The sequence below is a fragment of the Equus quagga genome, chromosome 20 (assembly GCF_021613505.1).
Source record: "Equus quagga isolate Etosha38 chromosome 20, UCLA_HA_Equagga_1.0, whole genome shotgun sequence".
Taxonomy (NCBI): Eukaryota; Metazoa; Chordata; class Mammalia; order Perissodactyla; family Equidae; genus Equus; species Equus quagga.
In genome coordinates this window covers 37,040,479-37,058,759 of record NC_060286.1, presented here as the reverse complement: position 1 = coordinate 37,058,759, position 18,281 = coordinate 37,040,479, and the positions used below count along the sequence as shown (strand labels likewise).

General features: G+C 48.5%; 1 protein-coding gene across 1 annotated transcript in view; it reads right to left on the bottom strand.

The window, feature by feature from the left end:
* The window catches only part of C20H14orf132 (chromosome 20 C14orf132 homolog), a 41,216-nt gene extending 28,148 nt beyond the window's left edge, over positions 1–13,068 (bottom strand). The window contains exons 1-2 of the mRNA XM_046647179.1: positions 12,881–13,068; positions 11,728–12,136 (exon numbers count right to left, since the gene is read on the bottom strand). Coding sequence (XP_046503135.1) covers positions 11,728–12,136; positions 12,881–13,068 — 597 coding nt within the window. The remainder of the gene's footprint in view (positions 1–11,727; positions 12,137–12,880) is intronic.
* Between the last annotated feature and the right edge of the window lie 5,213 nt (positions 13,069–18,281).

The following is an 18,281-nucleotide window of genomic DNA, read 5'->3' as shown; positions in this document are numbered from 1 at the left end:
TCACCCGTCTGCGTGGCTGGGAGCGATACCCTGTACATAATGCGTGATGAGGGTGACAAAAATGACAAAGGCTGGCAGTAGCTTCTTTTTGGTTCCTCAACACCCCCCAACACAGCCCGAGGGGTGTCTCCACGGCTGACCCTGCCTGACTGATCTGGTTACTGGGACATGCAGCAGGCCCAGGTGGCATCTCCAGGGGGAGAGAAGCAGCACTGGCAGGATGTCAGAGAGGAGGCAGGAGACGCGGGAGGCACTGTCACAGCTCAGCCAAGAGAGGCGGGGCGCAGGGACCCGGAGAGCTCACTAGTCACCTCTCTCAGATCCCCTGCAAAGCTGCTGGAAGTCAAGCCTTAACGCATTTCTAATTAGCACCCGGAGCTCCGGGCTGAAGAGATGGGTGAGAGGCTGTCAGAGGGTCTGGAGAGGACAAACAGGGTCCCAGCTGTCGGCTGCCACCCTGGGTGGGCCTGAGGCTGGAGCAACGTGCTCCCACCACCTCACTTTCATCTTCCCGGGTAATGAGGCTCCTCAGAGTCCAGGAAGCCTCAGAGAGGCCAGCCCTGCTCACTAAGCTACCCAACTTCTGGCTGCCGGTATGCAGACCTGACACCTGGATCATCAACTGGCTCTCCGGGGTCTTGGGCCATCTTGTCACAGGACACCCTGAGGAACCTCAAGTGGCAAAGGCAACAGGGAAAGAAGTTTGGTCTGTCCATGCACGGTCTGGCTTTCTGACACTGGTAGGAGAGACTCACCTGCGAGGTTAAGTACGTGCATCAGCCATGTTGACCGGTATTACGAAGAGAGAGAAGGGCTGGAGCAGGCTTCCACAGCCAGGAAGGGGAGGCCGTGGGCCAGATCCAGACTCAAATGTCACCGTCCTTTTCCCACAACGGGAGGAAAGGAGGCAGGGTGGAAATACAGTTGTTAAACACACAGGCTTGAGAACATCCTACTTCCAGCCAAGATAGAGTAACGGGGACTGGATTTGCCCTCCCAACTGAGACAACAACAAAAATGGATAAAACATAGGAAGACGGCAATGAAAACAGTGACTCTTGAGAGATAGGGGACAAACAAGGAGAGCCCTACGGCTGGCTGACTCGGTGTTGTGCCTGGGGAGAGTTTCCAGGCTGTGGAGCAGGAAAGGGGAACCCAGGCGGAGGTGGGTGGACTTCTTGACTGAAGAGATGGGTCTGAGAGTCAGGGAGACCGAGGTAGCTGGAGACCATGAGGCAGAGTATGCAGAGGAGAGGGTGGACAGAGAGGGAACCCTGGAGATTCTGCAGAGGACTGCTCAAATCCTCAGCAGAGGGCCAGCGAGCACACGTGTGAGGAAGCCGGCCGAGGCAGGAGAGAACCACCCTGAAGGACGACAGGGACCAGTGCCTGGCGCCCCTACAGGGCCAGAAATAGTGACTGTTTCCACCAGGCCTTTTGAAAATCTCCTAATTCACAGGGTGTTGGGTAGAATACTCAGACCAGCCTTGTCTCCATAATGGGAAGTAATGACTCTCAGACTAAAGATGGCTCTTCTCCCGCCTAACAAATCTTTTTTTTTTTTTTCTGCTTTATCTCCCCAAACCCCCCTGTACACAGTTGTATATCTTAGTTGCAGGTCCTTCTAGTTGTGGGATGTGGGACGCCACCTCAACGTGGCCTGACGAGCGGTGCCATGTCTGCGCCCAGGATCTGAACCCTGGGCCTCCGCAGCGGAGCGCACGAACTTAACCACTCGGCCATGGAGCTGGCCCTGTGCCTAACAAATCTTAAGAGCAAGACCCCAACTGATCAAACTGTTTGCAAGTAATGTAAGCACATCCCAGAACCAAGCTTGAGAACATTTATAGGAATACAAGAATATCTAACATCTGACGACGTAAAATTCTCAAGGTTTGACATCCAATCAAAAATTATCAGGAATCCACCGCAGCAGGAAAATACAACCTGTAACGAGGAGAAAAGGCGATCAACCAAAACCAGCCCAGGACTGATGCAGAGTTGGAATTAACAGACAAGCACATTAAAACAGAGGTTAGAGCTGTATTCCACATGTCCCAACAGCCAGATGAAATATCGAACACGGTGAGAAGAGAACGAAGATACAAAAAACACCCAAATTAAGCTTCTAGATGTGAAAACTACAACATCTGAGAACAAAAATACACAAGGAAGGATTATTGATAAGAAAATATTGATGAACTTGAAGACGTATCAATAATAATTATCCAAAATGAAAGAGAAACAGAAAAAAAAGACACAAAACAGTAAACAAGCACCAGGAAGTCAAGATAACTTCAGGCAGCCAAACATGAGTATCCAAGGGAGAGGAGAGAGAAGGGGGACAGAAAAAACATGAAAAGAAATTATGGTAAACTCATACAACTCAATGGCAAAAACCAAACAACCCAACTAAAAAATGGGCAAAGGACCTGAAGAGGCATTTTTCCAAAGAAGATATTTAAATGGCCAGTGGGAACATGAAAAGGTGCTCAACATCCCTAGTCATCAGGGAAATGCAAATCAAACCACAACGGGATGTCACTTCATACCTGTGAGAATGGTTACTATCGAAAAGACAAGTGTGGATAAGGATGCGGAGAAAAGGGAAGCCTTGTGCACCCTTGGTGAGAGCGTAAATGGTGCCGTCACTATGGAAAATAATATGGAGGTTCAAAAAATTAAATTAAAAAATTAAAAATAGAACTATCCTATGATCCAGCAATTCCACTTCTGGTATATTTCCAAAGGAAACAAAATCACTATCCTGAGGAGATATATGCACCCCCATGTTCACTGCAGTGTTATTTCTAAGAGCCAGAACACTGAAACAGCCTGAGCGTCCACTGATGGATGGAAGGAGAAAGAAAATGTGGTGTACATATACCATTCAGCCATAAAAAAGAAGGAATCTTGCTATTTGCAACACCGTGGATGGACCTTGGGGGCATTATGCTACATAAAATAAGTCAGACAGAGAAAGACAAATACTGTATGATCTCACTTATATGTGGAATCTAAAAAAAATCAGATTCAGGGGCCGGCCCGGTGGCACAGCGGTTAAGTGCGCACGTTCCGCTTCGGCGGCCTGGGGTTCCCTGGTTTGGATCCCGGGTGCGGACATGGCATCACTTGGCAAAAGCCATGCTGTGGCAAGCGTCCCACATATAAAGTGGAGGAAGATGGGCACAGATGTTAGCTCAGGGCCAGTTTTCCTCAGCAAAAAGAGGAGGACTGGGCAGCAGATGTTAGCTCAGGGCTGATCTTCCTCAAACAAGCAAACAAACAAAAACAAAACAGATTCATAGAACTGACCAAATTAGTGGTTGCCAGAGGCAGAGGGTGGGGCAATTAGGTAAAGGAGGTCAAAAGGTATAAACTTCTAGTTATAAGATAAATACGTTCTAAGGATGTAATGGTGACTGTAGTTAACAATACTGTACCGGATATTTGAAGGTTGCTAAGAGAATAGATCTTAAAAGTTCTCACCACAAGAAAAAAAGAATTGTAACTATGTGAAGTGACAGATGTTAACTAAACTTATTGTGGTAATCATTTTGCAATATGCACATATATGAAATCATTATGTTGTACATCTTAAACTTATACAATGTTATATGTCAACTATATCTCAATAAAACTGGGGCGGGGGGGGAGAAAGAGAATGGCCGAAAATTTTCCAAATGGGATGAAAAGTATAAACTCACAGATGCAAGAAGCTCCCAAACTCTCACAACAAGAAACATGAAGAAAACTACATTAAGGCACATTATTATCAAAGTGCTCAAAATCAGTGAAGAGAAAACTGTAAAAGCAGCTGAAGGAAAAAAAAGACACATTGTGTTCAGAGGAACAAAATAAGGATGGTGTTAGATTTCTCCCTGGAAACAAGGCAAGCAGGAAGATGGGGGAGCAACATCTTTAAAATACTGAAAAAAAAACTGTTAACATAGAATTCTAAGCCCAGTAAAAAATAACTTTCAAAACTGAAAGCCAAAAAAAGACTTTTTTTCTCCAGACAAACAAAAGCTGAAAGAATTCATCACCAGCACTGCTGTACTACCAGAAATGTTAAGGTTCTGTAGGCAGAAAGATAATGACACCACAAAGAAATATGGATCTACACAAAGGAATAAAGAACACTGGAAATAATAACCATATGGGAAAACATAAAAGATTTATTATTATTATTTAGATCTCTTTAAAAGATAATTGACGGGGCTGGCCCTGTGGCCGAGTGGTTAAGTTCGCGTGCTCCGCTGCAGGCAGCCCAGTGTTTCGTCGGTTCAAATCCTGGGCGCAGACATGGCACTGCTTGTCAGACCACGCTGAGGCAGCGTCCCACATGCCACAACTAGAGGAACCCACAACGAAGAATACATAACTATGTACCGGGGGGCTTTGGGGAGAAAAAGGAAAAAATAAAATCCTTAAAAAAAAAAAAAAAAGATAATTGACTTTTTGGGGCTGGCCCAGTGATGCAGTGGTTAAGTTCACATGGTCCACTTCGGTGGCCCAGGCTTCACTGGTTCAGATCCCGGGTGCAGACATGGCACCGCTTGGCAAGCCATGCTGTGGTAGGCGTCCCACATATAAAGTGGAGGAAGATGGGCATGGATGTTGGCTCAGGGCCAGTCTTCCTCAGCAAAAAGAGGAGGACTGGCAGCAGATGTTAGCTTAGGGCTACTCTTCCTCAAAAAAAAAAAAAAGATAATTGACTTTCAACAAAAATAATATTAATGTAGTGTGAGGTTTATAACATATGTAGAAGTGAAATGCGTAACAATAATAGCACAAAAGCTAAGAGGGGAGAAACAGACACTATATGTGAAGTGGCATAATATTTCTAGATAGGTGGTAATAAGATAAAGATACATACTAAAAATACTAAAACAACCACTAAAATAACAAAATAGTTATAGCTAATAAGCCAACAGAGGAGATAACATGGAATAATAAGAAATTCTCAATTGATCCAAAAGAAGGCAGAAAAAGAGGAAAAGTGGAACAAAGGACAGTGGGGCCAATAGGAAACAAACATCAAGACAGTAGATTTAAACCCAACTATAGGAAAAATCACATTAAACATAAACGGCTTACACACTCCAATCAGAAGGCAGAGATTGTCAGACTGGATGTAAAACGTAAGCTGAGGTGGCATGGAGATCTGAGTTTGAATCCCAGCTGGGGGCTCCAGGCAAACGACTTTGCCTTTCCAAGCCTCAGTTTCCTCATCTGTGAAATGGATCTTAAAACTGCCTGTCCCACGGGGCTGTCACGAGGATTTAGTGAGATTCTGCGTATTGCTCAACACAGCGCCTGCCTGGCACCTCCTAAGCATCTGATGAACGGCAGCTGTGATGGGAAGCTACAGGGACATCTTGAGGGAACAGAACAGAGAGGGAGTGAAGAGATGGGTTTCCATCATCTCAGAGTAGAAGGACCCCCGAAGCAGGACTGAGCATATAGCACATGCTCTGCAAACGCTCAAGTATTTAATTGGAGACTTGCGATCCACCTCCAGATGCCCTCTCAGTTCTGTGATACACAACTGTTTTAAGTTAAATGGAATGTCTTCACTCCTAAAACACTATCTAGAAATTTGGTCTACAGAAAACACTACAGATTTTTACTTCTTCCTTAACTGCTCATTACACCCCTGCAAAAATCTAACACTATATTCTCTCCTGAGGCAAGTCTAATGAGAACAACAAAATATTTAAATCTTTTAAATGGGAATCTGAAGTACAACAAGACAGGCCCTTCGGTCAAAAACATTTGAGATAACAGACAGTTTGTATTTTAATGATAATTCTTGCCTTACCGAAAAAGGAGTAGTGGCTGGCTGGGGAAAACATCCTCTAAGTAGCACATCACCAGACTCCCTAGAATTCTGTTTTTCTGGGCAGTACTGTGTTCCTCTGGGGAGGGAAAACTTCTGCTGGTTTCTTGCAGTTCTTTCAGAATGACCCCACGGGGCCTTGAGTGTAGCTACCACCATTTCAAGAGATAACAAAACCGCCTCATCAACACTACCAGATGTCTTTTGTGTTTTCTTCCCTGGCTCCATGAAAAATGATTAAAATGCAAATTAACTGTGAGCCTCCCAACGGCCAGGTGCAGGGAGAGGTGGGGGAACGGGGCCTCGTGGGGGATGCATCAACATCTTAGGTATGATTAGACTACACGTGTCTCCCAGAAAGACCCAGCCGGTGTCAACACAATGTTCCAGATGTAGCCACGTCCTCCCACCAGCAAGGCTGAGGTTCTAAGAGCTGGGCTGAAGGGAGAAGTAGGGGGGGGAGGGGGGAGCCTCCTCAGGTCTCCCTAGCAAGTAGTGATCCCCCCACGTCTCCTCCCTCCATCCCACATCCCACAGCTCTTCCTCCCTCCACAACTCAAGGAACTTACTCTCTTACCAGGTGACACATATTAGGCTGAACTATATACGAATATGAAACTGTCATTTTGTGGGTCAAAAAATGGTCAAACGTCAGTAACTTCATATGGTTTTACCTAATAACATCACGGCCTACCTTCTTAGTAATAATTCACTTCTCTCCTGGGCTTGGCGGTTTACAAGGTTTTGTCACGGTCTACACGCACCTGTCCAGTCTAGAGACACTGCACTGGCAGCCCCAGGATGAATCCAGCCCACACACCTGTTCAGTTTGGTCCAGGTCATAGCTAGTCTCCAAGGATGGCCGCCATCCACTCCTTCCCTCCATCCTGGAGGAGCATGCTGCTCCCCACATCAAGAGATGGAACCTGACTCCTGTCCCCCAAAATCTGGGCTGGCCTGAGGACTTTCTTGACCAAAAGAATGAGGAGTTAGTGACATTCTGGGACTTCCAAGATTAGTTCATAAGAATCTTCGCAGCTTCCACCTGGGAATGCTTATACGAGGGGCAAGCAGGGCCACCCAGGAAGAGACCACCATCCTGGGATGATACCCCAGCTGCCTGAAGAAACGTCTGCAGGATGAAATGCCAAGTGGAGAGCACGGTCAAGCTGAATGGAGTTGGCAGACACGTATGTGAAGAAACCACACTGGACGTCTAGACTCCAGCCCCAGCGGCCCCAGCTGATGCCACTGGAGCAGAAACAAACTGCCCAGCTCTGTCCTTCCCAAATTCTGGTCCCAAAAATCATGAGCAAAATAAATTATTGCTTTAAGCCACTAAGGAACTGAAATAATAAGCAATAAGTAATCGAAGCAGCTCACACCATGGTTGGTCCATTCGTGAAAAATTTTTAATTAGTTGCCAACATTTGAAAATCCAGACTGCCCGTAAGAATCAGGATGCTCAGTTTTCTTGAGGACCCGGAAGCTCCCGCAGCCCAGGGCCTGTGTGTCTACATGGCACAGAGAGGTGCTGGGACTCAAGGCCGCTGCTCGCTGGGCCCAGGCCAGGCCCCGCTCTCTGGGTCACCACAGCCTCGCACCCCACCTGTTCTGCTCCACAAGGTCACCTGCCTGGCCCCAGTCTCCCTGGCCTCATCTCCCACTCCCTTGCCACCTGTCCCCTCAGCCCAACCGAACCGCAACTTGCAACCCCCACCCCCAACAGGAGACACTGTTTTGAGCCTTTGGACATGCCCTCCCCTCTGCCTGGAATGTCCTCACTCCTCTGTCTACACCACAGCCACGCATCCTTCAAACTCAGCTCAATTCAAACCTCCAGAAGCCTTCCCTGACCTCTGAAGTGGGGTGAGGTGCCTCCTCTGGGCTCCCAGGGCACCTCCGTTTACCTCCACCCTGTCACATATCACATGGCAGGGGCTGTGACCCCCTCCTCCCCAGGGCTCCGTGTAAGAAGGGTCTGCACACTGGGCATGTTTGCTGAATGACTAGATGAACAGTTCCATGAGGAAGGCAATTTTGTGCCCATTTCACAGGTGATGAAACTGAGGTTTAGAGAACTGATCTGTCCACTGCTTCTCTAAGACTAGTGGCCACTAACACAAGAACCAAGATCCTCACTCTTTATGGGTCTTCAGACCCTGGAATGGGTTAAATTGCGTCTCTTGAAAAGATACATTGAAGTCCTAACTCCTGGTGCCTGTGAATGTGACCTTGTTTGAAAACAGGATCTCTGCAGAGGCAATCAGGTCAAGACGAGGTCATCTGGGTGGGCCCTAACCAATGTGACTGGTGTCCTTATAAGAAGGGCAGAGACACAAGAGACACAGAGGGAGAGCACCAGTGACAACAGAGGCAGAAACTGGAGTGTGTCTCCAAGCCAAGGAACACCAAGTATTGCAGACAGCGCCGTGAAACTAAGAGAGAGGCGTGGAATGGCTTCTCCCCTAGAGCCTGCAGGAGACCAGGACCTTGCTGACCCCCTGATCTTGGACTTCCTGCCTCCAGAACTGGGAGAGAAGAAATGTCTGCTGTTTAAGCCCCTCAATTTGCGGTAATTTGTTATGGTGGTCCTAGGAAATGAATACACCTCTTTAAGAACTTGTTTAAAATGTACATAAACACAACATTTTGTGTACCTCAAAGGATCAATGATTCCCTGAAGCGGATCCATGGAGGGTCCCTGGTCGTCCCCACCATCCCCCCTCACGTGGACTGCTCTGCGAGGTGGTACGACGACCTGGAAGGAGAACCCTGAGGTCAGCAGATGGGGCTCCACTCCCGCTCCTCTGCGTCTTGGCCAAGCCACTCTGGCTCTCTCCCCATTTCCTCCCCGTCTATTGGATGGGAATAACAAAGGCACCCACCCCAATGACAGGCTTCCCACCTGTGGCAGGTGTGGTCTGGAGGGAGAACCTCAATTCTGGAGCAAGTTTCCAGGTTACGTTATTCTGGGCCTCACTATTTTAAGTTGCTAAATCAATACTCGGGTGACTTTCAGTGACCACATGACTTTTGATGACCTAAAAGGGACCAGGAAGACAAGGATCTGTTTCATCCAGAGACGGGGGAGGGAGACAGCCCTGCAGTGTGGGTTTAAGCTCTGGGTCTCGACCTTCACCGTATGCTGGAACAAAGCGGGGGATGAGAAGAAAATCCTGATGGCTGCTCCCAGCCCCGGACTCTGAGGGGATTGTCTGGGGTCCGACCTGGGCAGCAGGACTCTTAAAAGCTCCTGGGAAAGTGTAATGGAAGTGACATTTCATCCATCAGACCCCAATCCTCAAAGTCCTGACGGTGACAAGTATTCAGGGGGGAGGGCCCTTGACACCTCGAATTCACTGTCTTTTCCTGCTAACGTCTTTTCACGCACATCCATCTTGTCTCGCCCTCATCCAATCATTCAACAGACACTTGTGGAGAACCTACCATGTGCCAGGCATCTTGGTCGCCCTCGCTGGGAATGGCCTGGCTCATCATTTCTCCAATACTCTGTAAGCACCCAGAAAGAAAATCTATATCCCATTCAACTCTGTCCCGCAGTGTCCCCGTCCCAGTGCCTGACGTGGAGCTTGGCACAAGGGCAGTACTCAACATTCGCTCAACAAGCGGGTGGAGGCACTAACATTTCGCTACCAACCTGCCTGCTGCTGACGTGTGGGGACGGGCACTCGGTCACACACACCTGGCCGTCCCTGCACACCCAGAGCACGTGCTGAGCACTCACTTCAGGCAAGCACGGCTAATGCTGCAGATAAAGGAGTAAAAGTTCCCACCCTTTTGGGGATAAGAGGAACAGAGCAACACCAGAAAGCAATCCATTACAGTACAACAGACCATGGTAAGACCACTTCTGGGCAGAGAAGAAGAGATGAGTCATCTTCAAATATGTCCGCTCTGTCCTTTATATTGTGTCTCCAGGGTGAAGAATAAGATGGAAAATCCAGCATCTTTGCAAATACTCAGACCCACATTTGAAACTCAGTTCTCCTCCCTACTATTGGCATGTCCTGGACAAATTATTTAATCTCGTTGAAGTGTGATATCCTGATCTGTAAAATGCGCACGACGGTGCCCACGTCACAGATTTGTAAGGATCGGCTGTAATCACGTGTGCGAGTGCCTGGCGTCCGGCATGTGGCAGGCGTTTAGCAAACCTTAGCCTCTCTCCCCATCTGACGGCACTTCACGTCTCCGCTCCTTGCGGTTAGCTCAGGACTGAGCCTCTAATCAACGCACAAACATCTGCCAACAGGAACAAACTGACCCCATGAAACTTGAATTGTAAACAAACAAAAAAATAAAGAACCCAATCTCCGTGCAGGCTCTGCCTATAGGTGCTGAAAAGCTCTGTGTTTATTTTGTCAAGTCACCATAGCAACTCGTGATGCAGCGACCAGCCCCAGGCTTAACTGTGATCAATTTATTTTGTAACCAAGGAAATGCCAGCTGTTCCGTGGGATCCAGCAGGGAAAGCAGAGACAGAGGTTGTGTGAGCGCCTCTCTCCTCTAGAAATAAATCTGGCGAATCCTCCTCAGTTTTCATGTAGCTAAACTCACCACTATCTAAAATGATGTCCACATGACAATATGTATAAACACGGATTTAGGAATAGGAGACAGAAAAGCTAGGCAAAAAAAAAGGGCCAGCGTTGCTCATGGGAGCAATTAACATTACAGAAAACTCGCTATGAGGCTGCCAAGAGCTGGGACCTGGGCCCCTTGGAGCTAGCTTGGGGATTCTGCATCCTTTCATGCCTGCGTTTGTTCTCAGACTCGCTGTCCATACAGACTGGATTTTGCTGCTGCTTTTTAAACAAGCCACCACCACCATGAAGTCGGGGGAAGAGGAAAACGTCCCCTCAAACTCCAGTCCCTGGAAAATTAAACAGCAGCTAGTGGGACCCCTGCCACACACCCAGGGGACAGAGGGAACCTCGGTGGCCTTCCTACCTCTAGGTTCCCAACATAACCAACTCATAGAAGGTGCAAGGTCTGAATCTGGTACACTGGGACTTACTCTGCCACACTAAATGGGGCGCTTCCCTGGAGCCAGCCTGTGGGCCAGCACTGGGTCCTCCAGAGCCCACAGACAGCTCGAGAAAGCGGGTGTGTGTTTGCCTTTGTTCTGGCTCAAGAGAGTTGAGGGTCGGAAACGTAAAGATCACCCAACCTCAAAACTCAAGGGGATGCTCCCGGAGCAAAGATGACGCTTTGAAAGGTCATGTTTCCCCTGCCATCGGGAGCATGTTTTGTGTGGAGGGAAAAGCGATGGTCGCGCGGGCACTGGAAGGCTACAGACTCAGCACAAAGCAAAAAAGGGGAAAACGATCGCCGCGCTCCGACGCGTGGCTGGTCACAAAGCAGGTCTCACCGCCCTCCTCGGGCTGCAGGAGCGGTGGTCTCCGCACAAAAGCGAGAAAAGTGAGGTGGGGAGTACTCGAGGCCACCAGAAAGTCGCAGATTACCCGGCGCATCCGGAAGATAAAGAATGGGGAAGAGCGAGGTTGCCCGCCCACCCGGGTTTGCACGGATCTGGGCTGCCCGGCCTTGGAGGGCTCCGGGGCACCGGCAGGTGGGGGATGGCCAGGGAGGGGCGGCTCGCACGGCCCCTCGCAGCTTGAGACCAGGTCGACCTGGGGCGTTCAAGGCTCACGGCCTGCCCCACCCCCGGAGAACCGCGCTCCCCTCCTCCAACGCACGCACCAGGTGGGGATGCCGGCTGCAGACAAAGGACCGGGACGTGGATCCCCGGCGGGCGCCACCGCCCGGCCAGAACCCTTCTGGCGCGCCCAGCCCCGGGGCAGGGCGAGATCGTGGCCCCGAACCTCCCCAAACTTGGCTGGGGGAAGGTGCCCAGTTACCTGCGCGGCCATAAAGGACAGATCCATGGTGTCGCTGCTCCCGCGGCTGCTGCCGCCCGCGCTCGAGTCTCCGCTGCTGCTGCTGCCGGTCCAGCCGCTTGCACAGCTGGCTGGGAGCGGGCCGAGCGGCGAACACGCACCCCCGGACGCCCGCGGCGGCGGCGGCGCCAACCTCACCAGCCCCTGCGAGACGGCGCGTTCCGAACCCGCGCGGCGCCCCCGGCTGCCTCTGCGCTCGCGGCTCCGGACCGCGGTGGGGCCCGTAGGCGGGGCGAGGCGGGGCGGGGCGGGGCAGGGCGGCTCAGGGACCCGGAGCCCCTGCACGTGATCACTCCCAGCCCCACCCCCGAGGGTGGGCTGAACCTCGGAGCGCGAGCTCCCTTGTCCCTGTGCCGTCCGGATGGAGAAACTGAGGCCCGAGGTGGCGAGCGGTGCAGGAACCAGCCCGGAACTCAGGTCCAGCGCTGTCGGCGGCCTGCCCCGTGCCCTTAGGCCGAGTCCGCCGGGCGCGGGGAGCCGTGCTTTCGTGGGGCTGGCACGCCTTGCTCAGGGGCCTGAGGATCAGGGTCAGAGTGACCACGTTTCCTTGCCAGCTGTGCGCCCAGAGTCCGCTGCGCTGGGGGCTCTGGAGCTGGGCAAGAAGTTTAAATCCTAGCTCTGCTCTGTTGTGCGACTTGGGCAAGGTAGTGCCTCTCTGAACCTGGGCTTCCTCACCTGTGAAATGAAGATAACAGAACCTGAGAATGAAATGAGATCATGTGTCTGGCATGGGTGTCTTCAATAAATATGAGCTCGAACATGGCTAATAACGTAGAGACTGAACGGTGAATGATGCCTTCTAGAATTGCACAGTGTGCAACCTGCACAACTGGTACCCTATGGCTTTGTTCCAATCTTCCCTTACCTCAGACAAGTATCTCACATTTTTTCGGATGCCATAGCTAAAATGAGAACAGCAGAGATGCCGAAAGGGTCCTATGTGTGTGTATGGGTGTGTAGACACCCCAGATTTGGTGGCTGGCCCACGGAAGAGCAGGTGGGAGCTTTGCCCTTCTCTGAGGTCTTACTGGTAGGGTGTGGGTTGTGCTCTGACGGGTGTCTGGTGAGCATTGCTTGGTCCCTCCTGGCGGTGTCCCTCTCAGCGCCTTCTCACCCAAGCTCATCATGAGCCTCTAAACAGCCTGTGAAGGAGGCAGCCCCCAGACTCTCAGACTTTGTCAGGAACAAGAAAGCTATGGCACAGAGAGATGGAGGAGTCTGTTCAAGGTCACCCAGCAGCTGGGAGCCCAGCAGGGGCTGTGGGAATGGGACCAGAGCCTTACGGACTGGTATGAACTGCATGTTTGTGTCCCCCTTAAAATTCATGTATTCTAACCCTAATCCTGCAGTGGGATTTGGAGGTGGGGCCTTTGAGAAGTAATGAGGTCGTGAGGTCATGAGGGTGGAGCTCTCCAGGGGATTAGTGTCTTTATAAGAAGAGACAAGAACCGGAGTTCTTAATTTTAATTTAGTCAAAGTTTATGAATATTTTCCTTTCCAGTTAGCCCTCGTTTATGAAATCCTTTCCCAACTTGAGACCATAAAGATAATCTCCTGTAGTTTTTTATTTCAGTTTTTTCATATTTCAGCCCTTTTGTAAATGATTATTTTTTGGTCTGGGTTACGGAAGCAATTTCATTTTTCCCATGTGAATAAGCAATTATCCCAGCCCTTTCTTGACCAGTCTCGCCCTTTCTGTTTGGTGTTGATTAGCATCACCAAATTTGCCAGGTGTGCATCCGGGTGTGGGTCCGTTTCTGGGAGGTCTAGTCTGTTCCATTGGCTGTTCATCTGGCCCGGTATTGATGCTGTTCTGACTTCGTCACCGAGATGGTTAATTTTAGGCGTCAACTTGACTGGGTCATGGGACGCCCAGATAGCTGGTTAAACATTCTTTCTGAATTTGTCTATGAGAGTGTTTCTGGAAGAGATGAGAATTTGAATCGGTGGACTGAGCAAAGCCGTTGGCCGAACCCAATGTGGGTGCACATCACCCAGCCCACTGAGAACAAAAAGGAGGAGGAAGGTTGAGTTCGCCCCCTGCCTGACCCCCTGAGCTGTTTTAAATTTTGATGAAGTCAGTTTACCTTAATGGATTGTCGTCTGCTGTCAAGTTTAAGAACTCTTTGCCCAGCCCTAGATCCTGGAGACTTTCTCGTATGTTTTCTTCTGGAATATTTATAGTTTTCAGTTTTACACTTAAATCCATGATCCATTTTGAGTTAATTTTTATATCAGATGTGAGACTTTGGTAGAGATTCATATTTTGCTTAAATATGAATTTGCCGGAAAGACTGTCTTTCCTCCGCTGAATTGCTTTTACACCTTTGTCAAGCTCAGTTGGGCGTAGTCGTGTGGGTCTATTTCCGGGTGCTTTGTTCTGTCCCATCCATCTATGTGTCTTCTCTTTGCTGATTGCTCCAGCTATGTGACAACTCTGGCTAAACTGATTCCTCCACTTTTATTCTTCTTTTTCAAAAGTATTTTAGCCATTCTAGTTGTGTTTTGCCTTCCTATATAAATTTTATAATAATCTTGTCTGTATCTACAAAACAATTCTACTAGGTTGGGATTATGTTAAATTTATGTATCAAATGGGGAGAAATTGCATCTTTGCTGTGTGAGTCTTTCAATCCATGAAGACAGCATAATAAATCTTTCCATTTATTTAGATTTTCTTTATTCTTTTCATCAGTGTTGTGTAGTTTTCAGCATGCAGTCCTGGACACATTTGTTAAATTCACACCTAGGAATTTCTTTCTTTTCTTTTTTAAGGATTGTAAATGGTATTAAACTTTTCATTTTGGTGTCCATTGCAAGTATATAGAAATATCGTGGGTTTTGTTTTGTCTATCTTGAATCCTGTGACCTAGAACTTATTAGTTCTTGGAATATTTTTGTAGATTCCTTGGGATTTTCTGTGTGGACAATCACGTCATCTGCAAGTATGGATCATTTTATTTCTTTCTTTCTGACTTGTTTTCTCTTTATTTCCTTGCCTTGCCTTACTGCACTGACCAGAACTTCTAGAACGAGGTTCAACATGGGTGGTGAGGCAGACCCCCATGTTTCCATTTGCTCCTCACGAGGACCCCCGGAGGCAGGCAGGACAATGGTGAAGATGGAGAGACCTGCCCAAGGTGGCTGGCTCTTCTGCACCCCTGGCTGCTTCGTGATGACTGTGCTCCTGCAGGGGGCATCTCATCTAGGAGGTGCTCAGCAGACAAATGGCTGGTGCAGTTCCCCGCCTGGCAGGTCTGGCCTTGCTCAGGAAGAGCCCAGCTCTCTCCCAGGACTCAGCTCTGAAGAAAAAGAGAGATGGAACAGGCGGCGAGCTGAGGACGTCTGTTGGTTTGCCTGTTCTGTTTTTATGTTTTAAACTCAAACCTCCCTGAGAGACACCTTGAGTGAATACCTACATTGAGCTGTGTGTCCTCGACAAGCCTCTCCTCTCTGGGCTCCAGTCCTCTCATCTCTAAAAGAAGGGGCAGATGTGGACACACCAATCCTGAGTCCATTTTTAACGCCCGCCGTGTCCTGGCAGTGGACAGAACTATTTCATCACAATGTCCTTAAAGAAAGAAAACATAGTATATTAGTGATCACATTCAGTGTGTCAAGGAGGACCAGAGGATTTAAAAAGTTGTCAACAAAAGCTTGAACCGAGGTATTTTTAACTGACTCTATTGATGTATAATTTACATAAATGTACCCGTTTCACATATACAGTACAGGTTGAAGAGTTTTCACACATATATACACCCATGGAACCAGAATTACAGTCAAGATACAGAAGATTCCACCTCTAAAAATTCCCTCTTGTCCCTTTGCAGTCAATCCCCACCCCCCACCTCCAGCCTCAGGCTTCCATCCTACAGGTTATGCAACCAATGTTCAGGTTTCTGTCACCGCAGATTAGATTTGTCTTTTCTAAATTTTTCTGTGGATAGAAGCATACAGAAGGGACTCGATCCACCTTATTTTGTTCAGGGTGATGTTTCTGAGAATCATCCATATTGTTGCATGTATTGTTAGTTCCGTTTTTATTGCTGGATGGCGTTCTGACATATGGACATACCACGGTTTGTTTATTTGTCCTCCTGTTGATGGACATTTGGGTTATTTCCAAGTTTTTGGTTTTTATGAACAAAGTGCCTCTGAGCATTTGTGTACAAGTCTTTGTATAGACATTTTATTTTCATTTTCTTGGATAAAAACCTGGGAGTAGAATTGCTTGGTTATATGTTTATAAAAAATTGCCGAACTATTTTAAAGAGTGTTTGTACATTTTCGTTTCCCACCAGCAGTGTATCAGAATTCCAGTTGCTTTGTATTCTCACCAACACTTGGCATTTTCATTATTTTTAATTTAGCCATCCTAGTGGGTGTGAGGTGGTACTTCATTACGGTTTAAACTTGCATTTCTCTGATAACTGGTGACGTTGAACATCTCTTTTGCTTGCCTACTGTTGGCCATTTGTATATTTTCTTTTGTGAAGGATCTGTTCCAATCTTTTGCCCATTAAAAAAGATTAGATCAATTGTCTTTTTATTATTGAATTGTAAGAGCTCTTTATGTGCTGTGGGTACAAGTCCTATGGCAGCTATATGTACTGCAAATATTTTCTCTGCCTGTGGCTTTTTTCATTTTCTTAATGGTGTTTTTCAAAGAAAAGTTCTCAGTTTTGAAAAAATCCCATTGATTTTTTGTTGTTGTTGTTCTTTTATGGTTCATGCTTTTTGTGACCTCTCTAAGAAATCTTTGCCTACCTCAATGTCATGAAGATTTTCTCCCTTTTTTCCTCCAAAGGTTTATAGTTACAGCTTTTATGTTTAGGTCTATGATCTATTTTTGTTTTTATATGTGGTATGAAGTGAAGGCTGAGGTCCTTCTTTTTTTTCTTTCCCAAATGGATGTCCAATTGTGCCAGCACCGTTTGTTGTAATGACTAACCTTTCTCCAGTGGATTACCCAGGACTAAGGCTAGGTTTAAGGAGACGCAAAGTTTAAGGTGGCACGCACTCTCAGGTGCCAACTCTGCATTTGTGCGACCCTCAGAGTGAGTGTCTCCTTAAATTTGGATGCCAAGGCACCTTGCTGGCCCCACCCACTGACGGTAAGCATCTCACTTTAGAAATTTCACTCTCCTCTGTAGCTCTCCCAGATGACCTCATCCAGGTGTGTAAGGATCCAGTGAGGACGCCCAGACCTCTGTCCTGAGCTCCAGACAGGCACGTCCATCTGTCTACTCAGCAACTTCTCCTGGGTGGTAATGACATCTCAAATGTAACCTGGCCAGCGCTGAGCTATGATGTCCCCCTTCCTCTTGGCTCTGTCACTAAGCAGATGCTGGTTCTACTCAGGCCCTCCGGGGATGACTTTGCATGGTGCACACTGCACACGGGTGGCTGGCAGAGAGGCGAATGGCAGTTAAAATTCAGCCATTCTCATGGACTCCTGTGCTCGGGTGAGGGGCTGTGTCTGTCCGGAGGAAGGGGTGCCTTTGCTAATTGCCCCAAAGGCCGCACAAGGGCCAGTACAGCCAGGAGTCATCCTGCAGTCTTCTTTCTCCCTTATACCCGCTCTCCACCCGCTAACCCTATCGTTCACTGTGTTCTGGCCACGTGGGGCTTCTGTCTGTCCTGGGAGCACGCCAAGTGCATTTCCCTGCAGGGACATAGTCGTTGCTATTCCTTCTGCTTCCCACTCTCTTCCTCCAGGTCTTCTTTTGGTTGGTTCAGGTTTCACTTCAAAAGCCACCTCCCCCAGGAGGCCTTCCCTAGCTTAAGGAAACTGTCCGTAAAATAAAAAGCACCTTATTTTATTTTTTCTCTAATGTTTCTTCATTTTTGTTGAGAGAGGCATTCTGTGCGGGCCCTGAGCATCCCGGCTTTCGGGCTACCTGCATGCTCTGGGTCCTGGCAGCTTGGCGTGGGGACAGGGGAGGGATGCATCTCTGCACAGGACACTTAACGGCTTTGGCTTCCAGGAACAATCTCCAGGCTGCTGTCGTGCCAAGTCCTGGACACATAATTCATGCACACAGAGAACTTGGGATCCTGTGAAGAGGAACATTCTGTTCCTTAAAAGGCTCTTGGCCTGAAGGCCACAGCAGGAGGCCTGACTCTGTCATTGTGCCTCATCTGGGACCCAGATGGAGCAGGCAGGGGGCCGCAGAGACCCTGGGGTGGATGCTTTCTTTTCCTGGGAGGCCCTTCAAAGGGTTTAAGAATTCATGAACTTCTCACAGAGTGATTGATAAATTATTCAAAGCACGTCACCGCAGTGGAGACAGCCCAGGACCCATCCCCCATTTTAGCCGGCAGAGAAAATTGAGGGCAGCAGCAGGGACAGCAAAATACCTGGGAAATCCTGCTGTCCTTTGAGGCTTGGGCCCAGCACTCCCTGCTCTGTCCACTCTCACAGCCAGACACGTTTTTTCTGAGCATTTACTACGGATCTCCCTCGGTGTTTTTTTAGAAATGACCCTAGACCACCAGTATCGGATCATCAG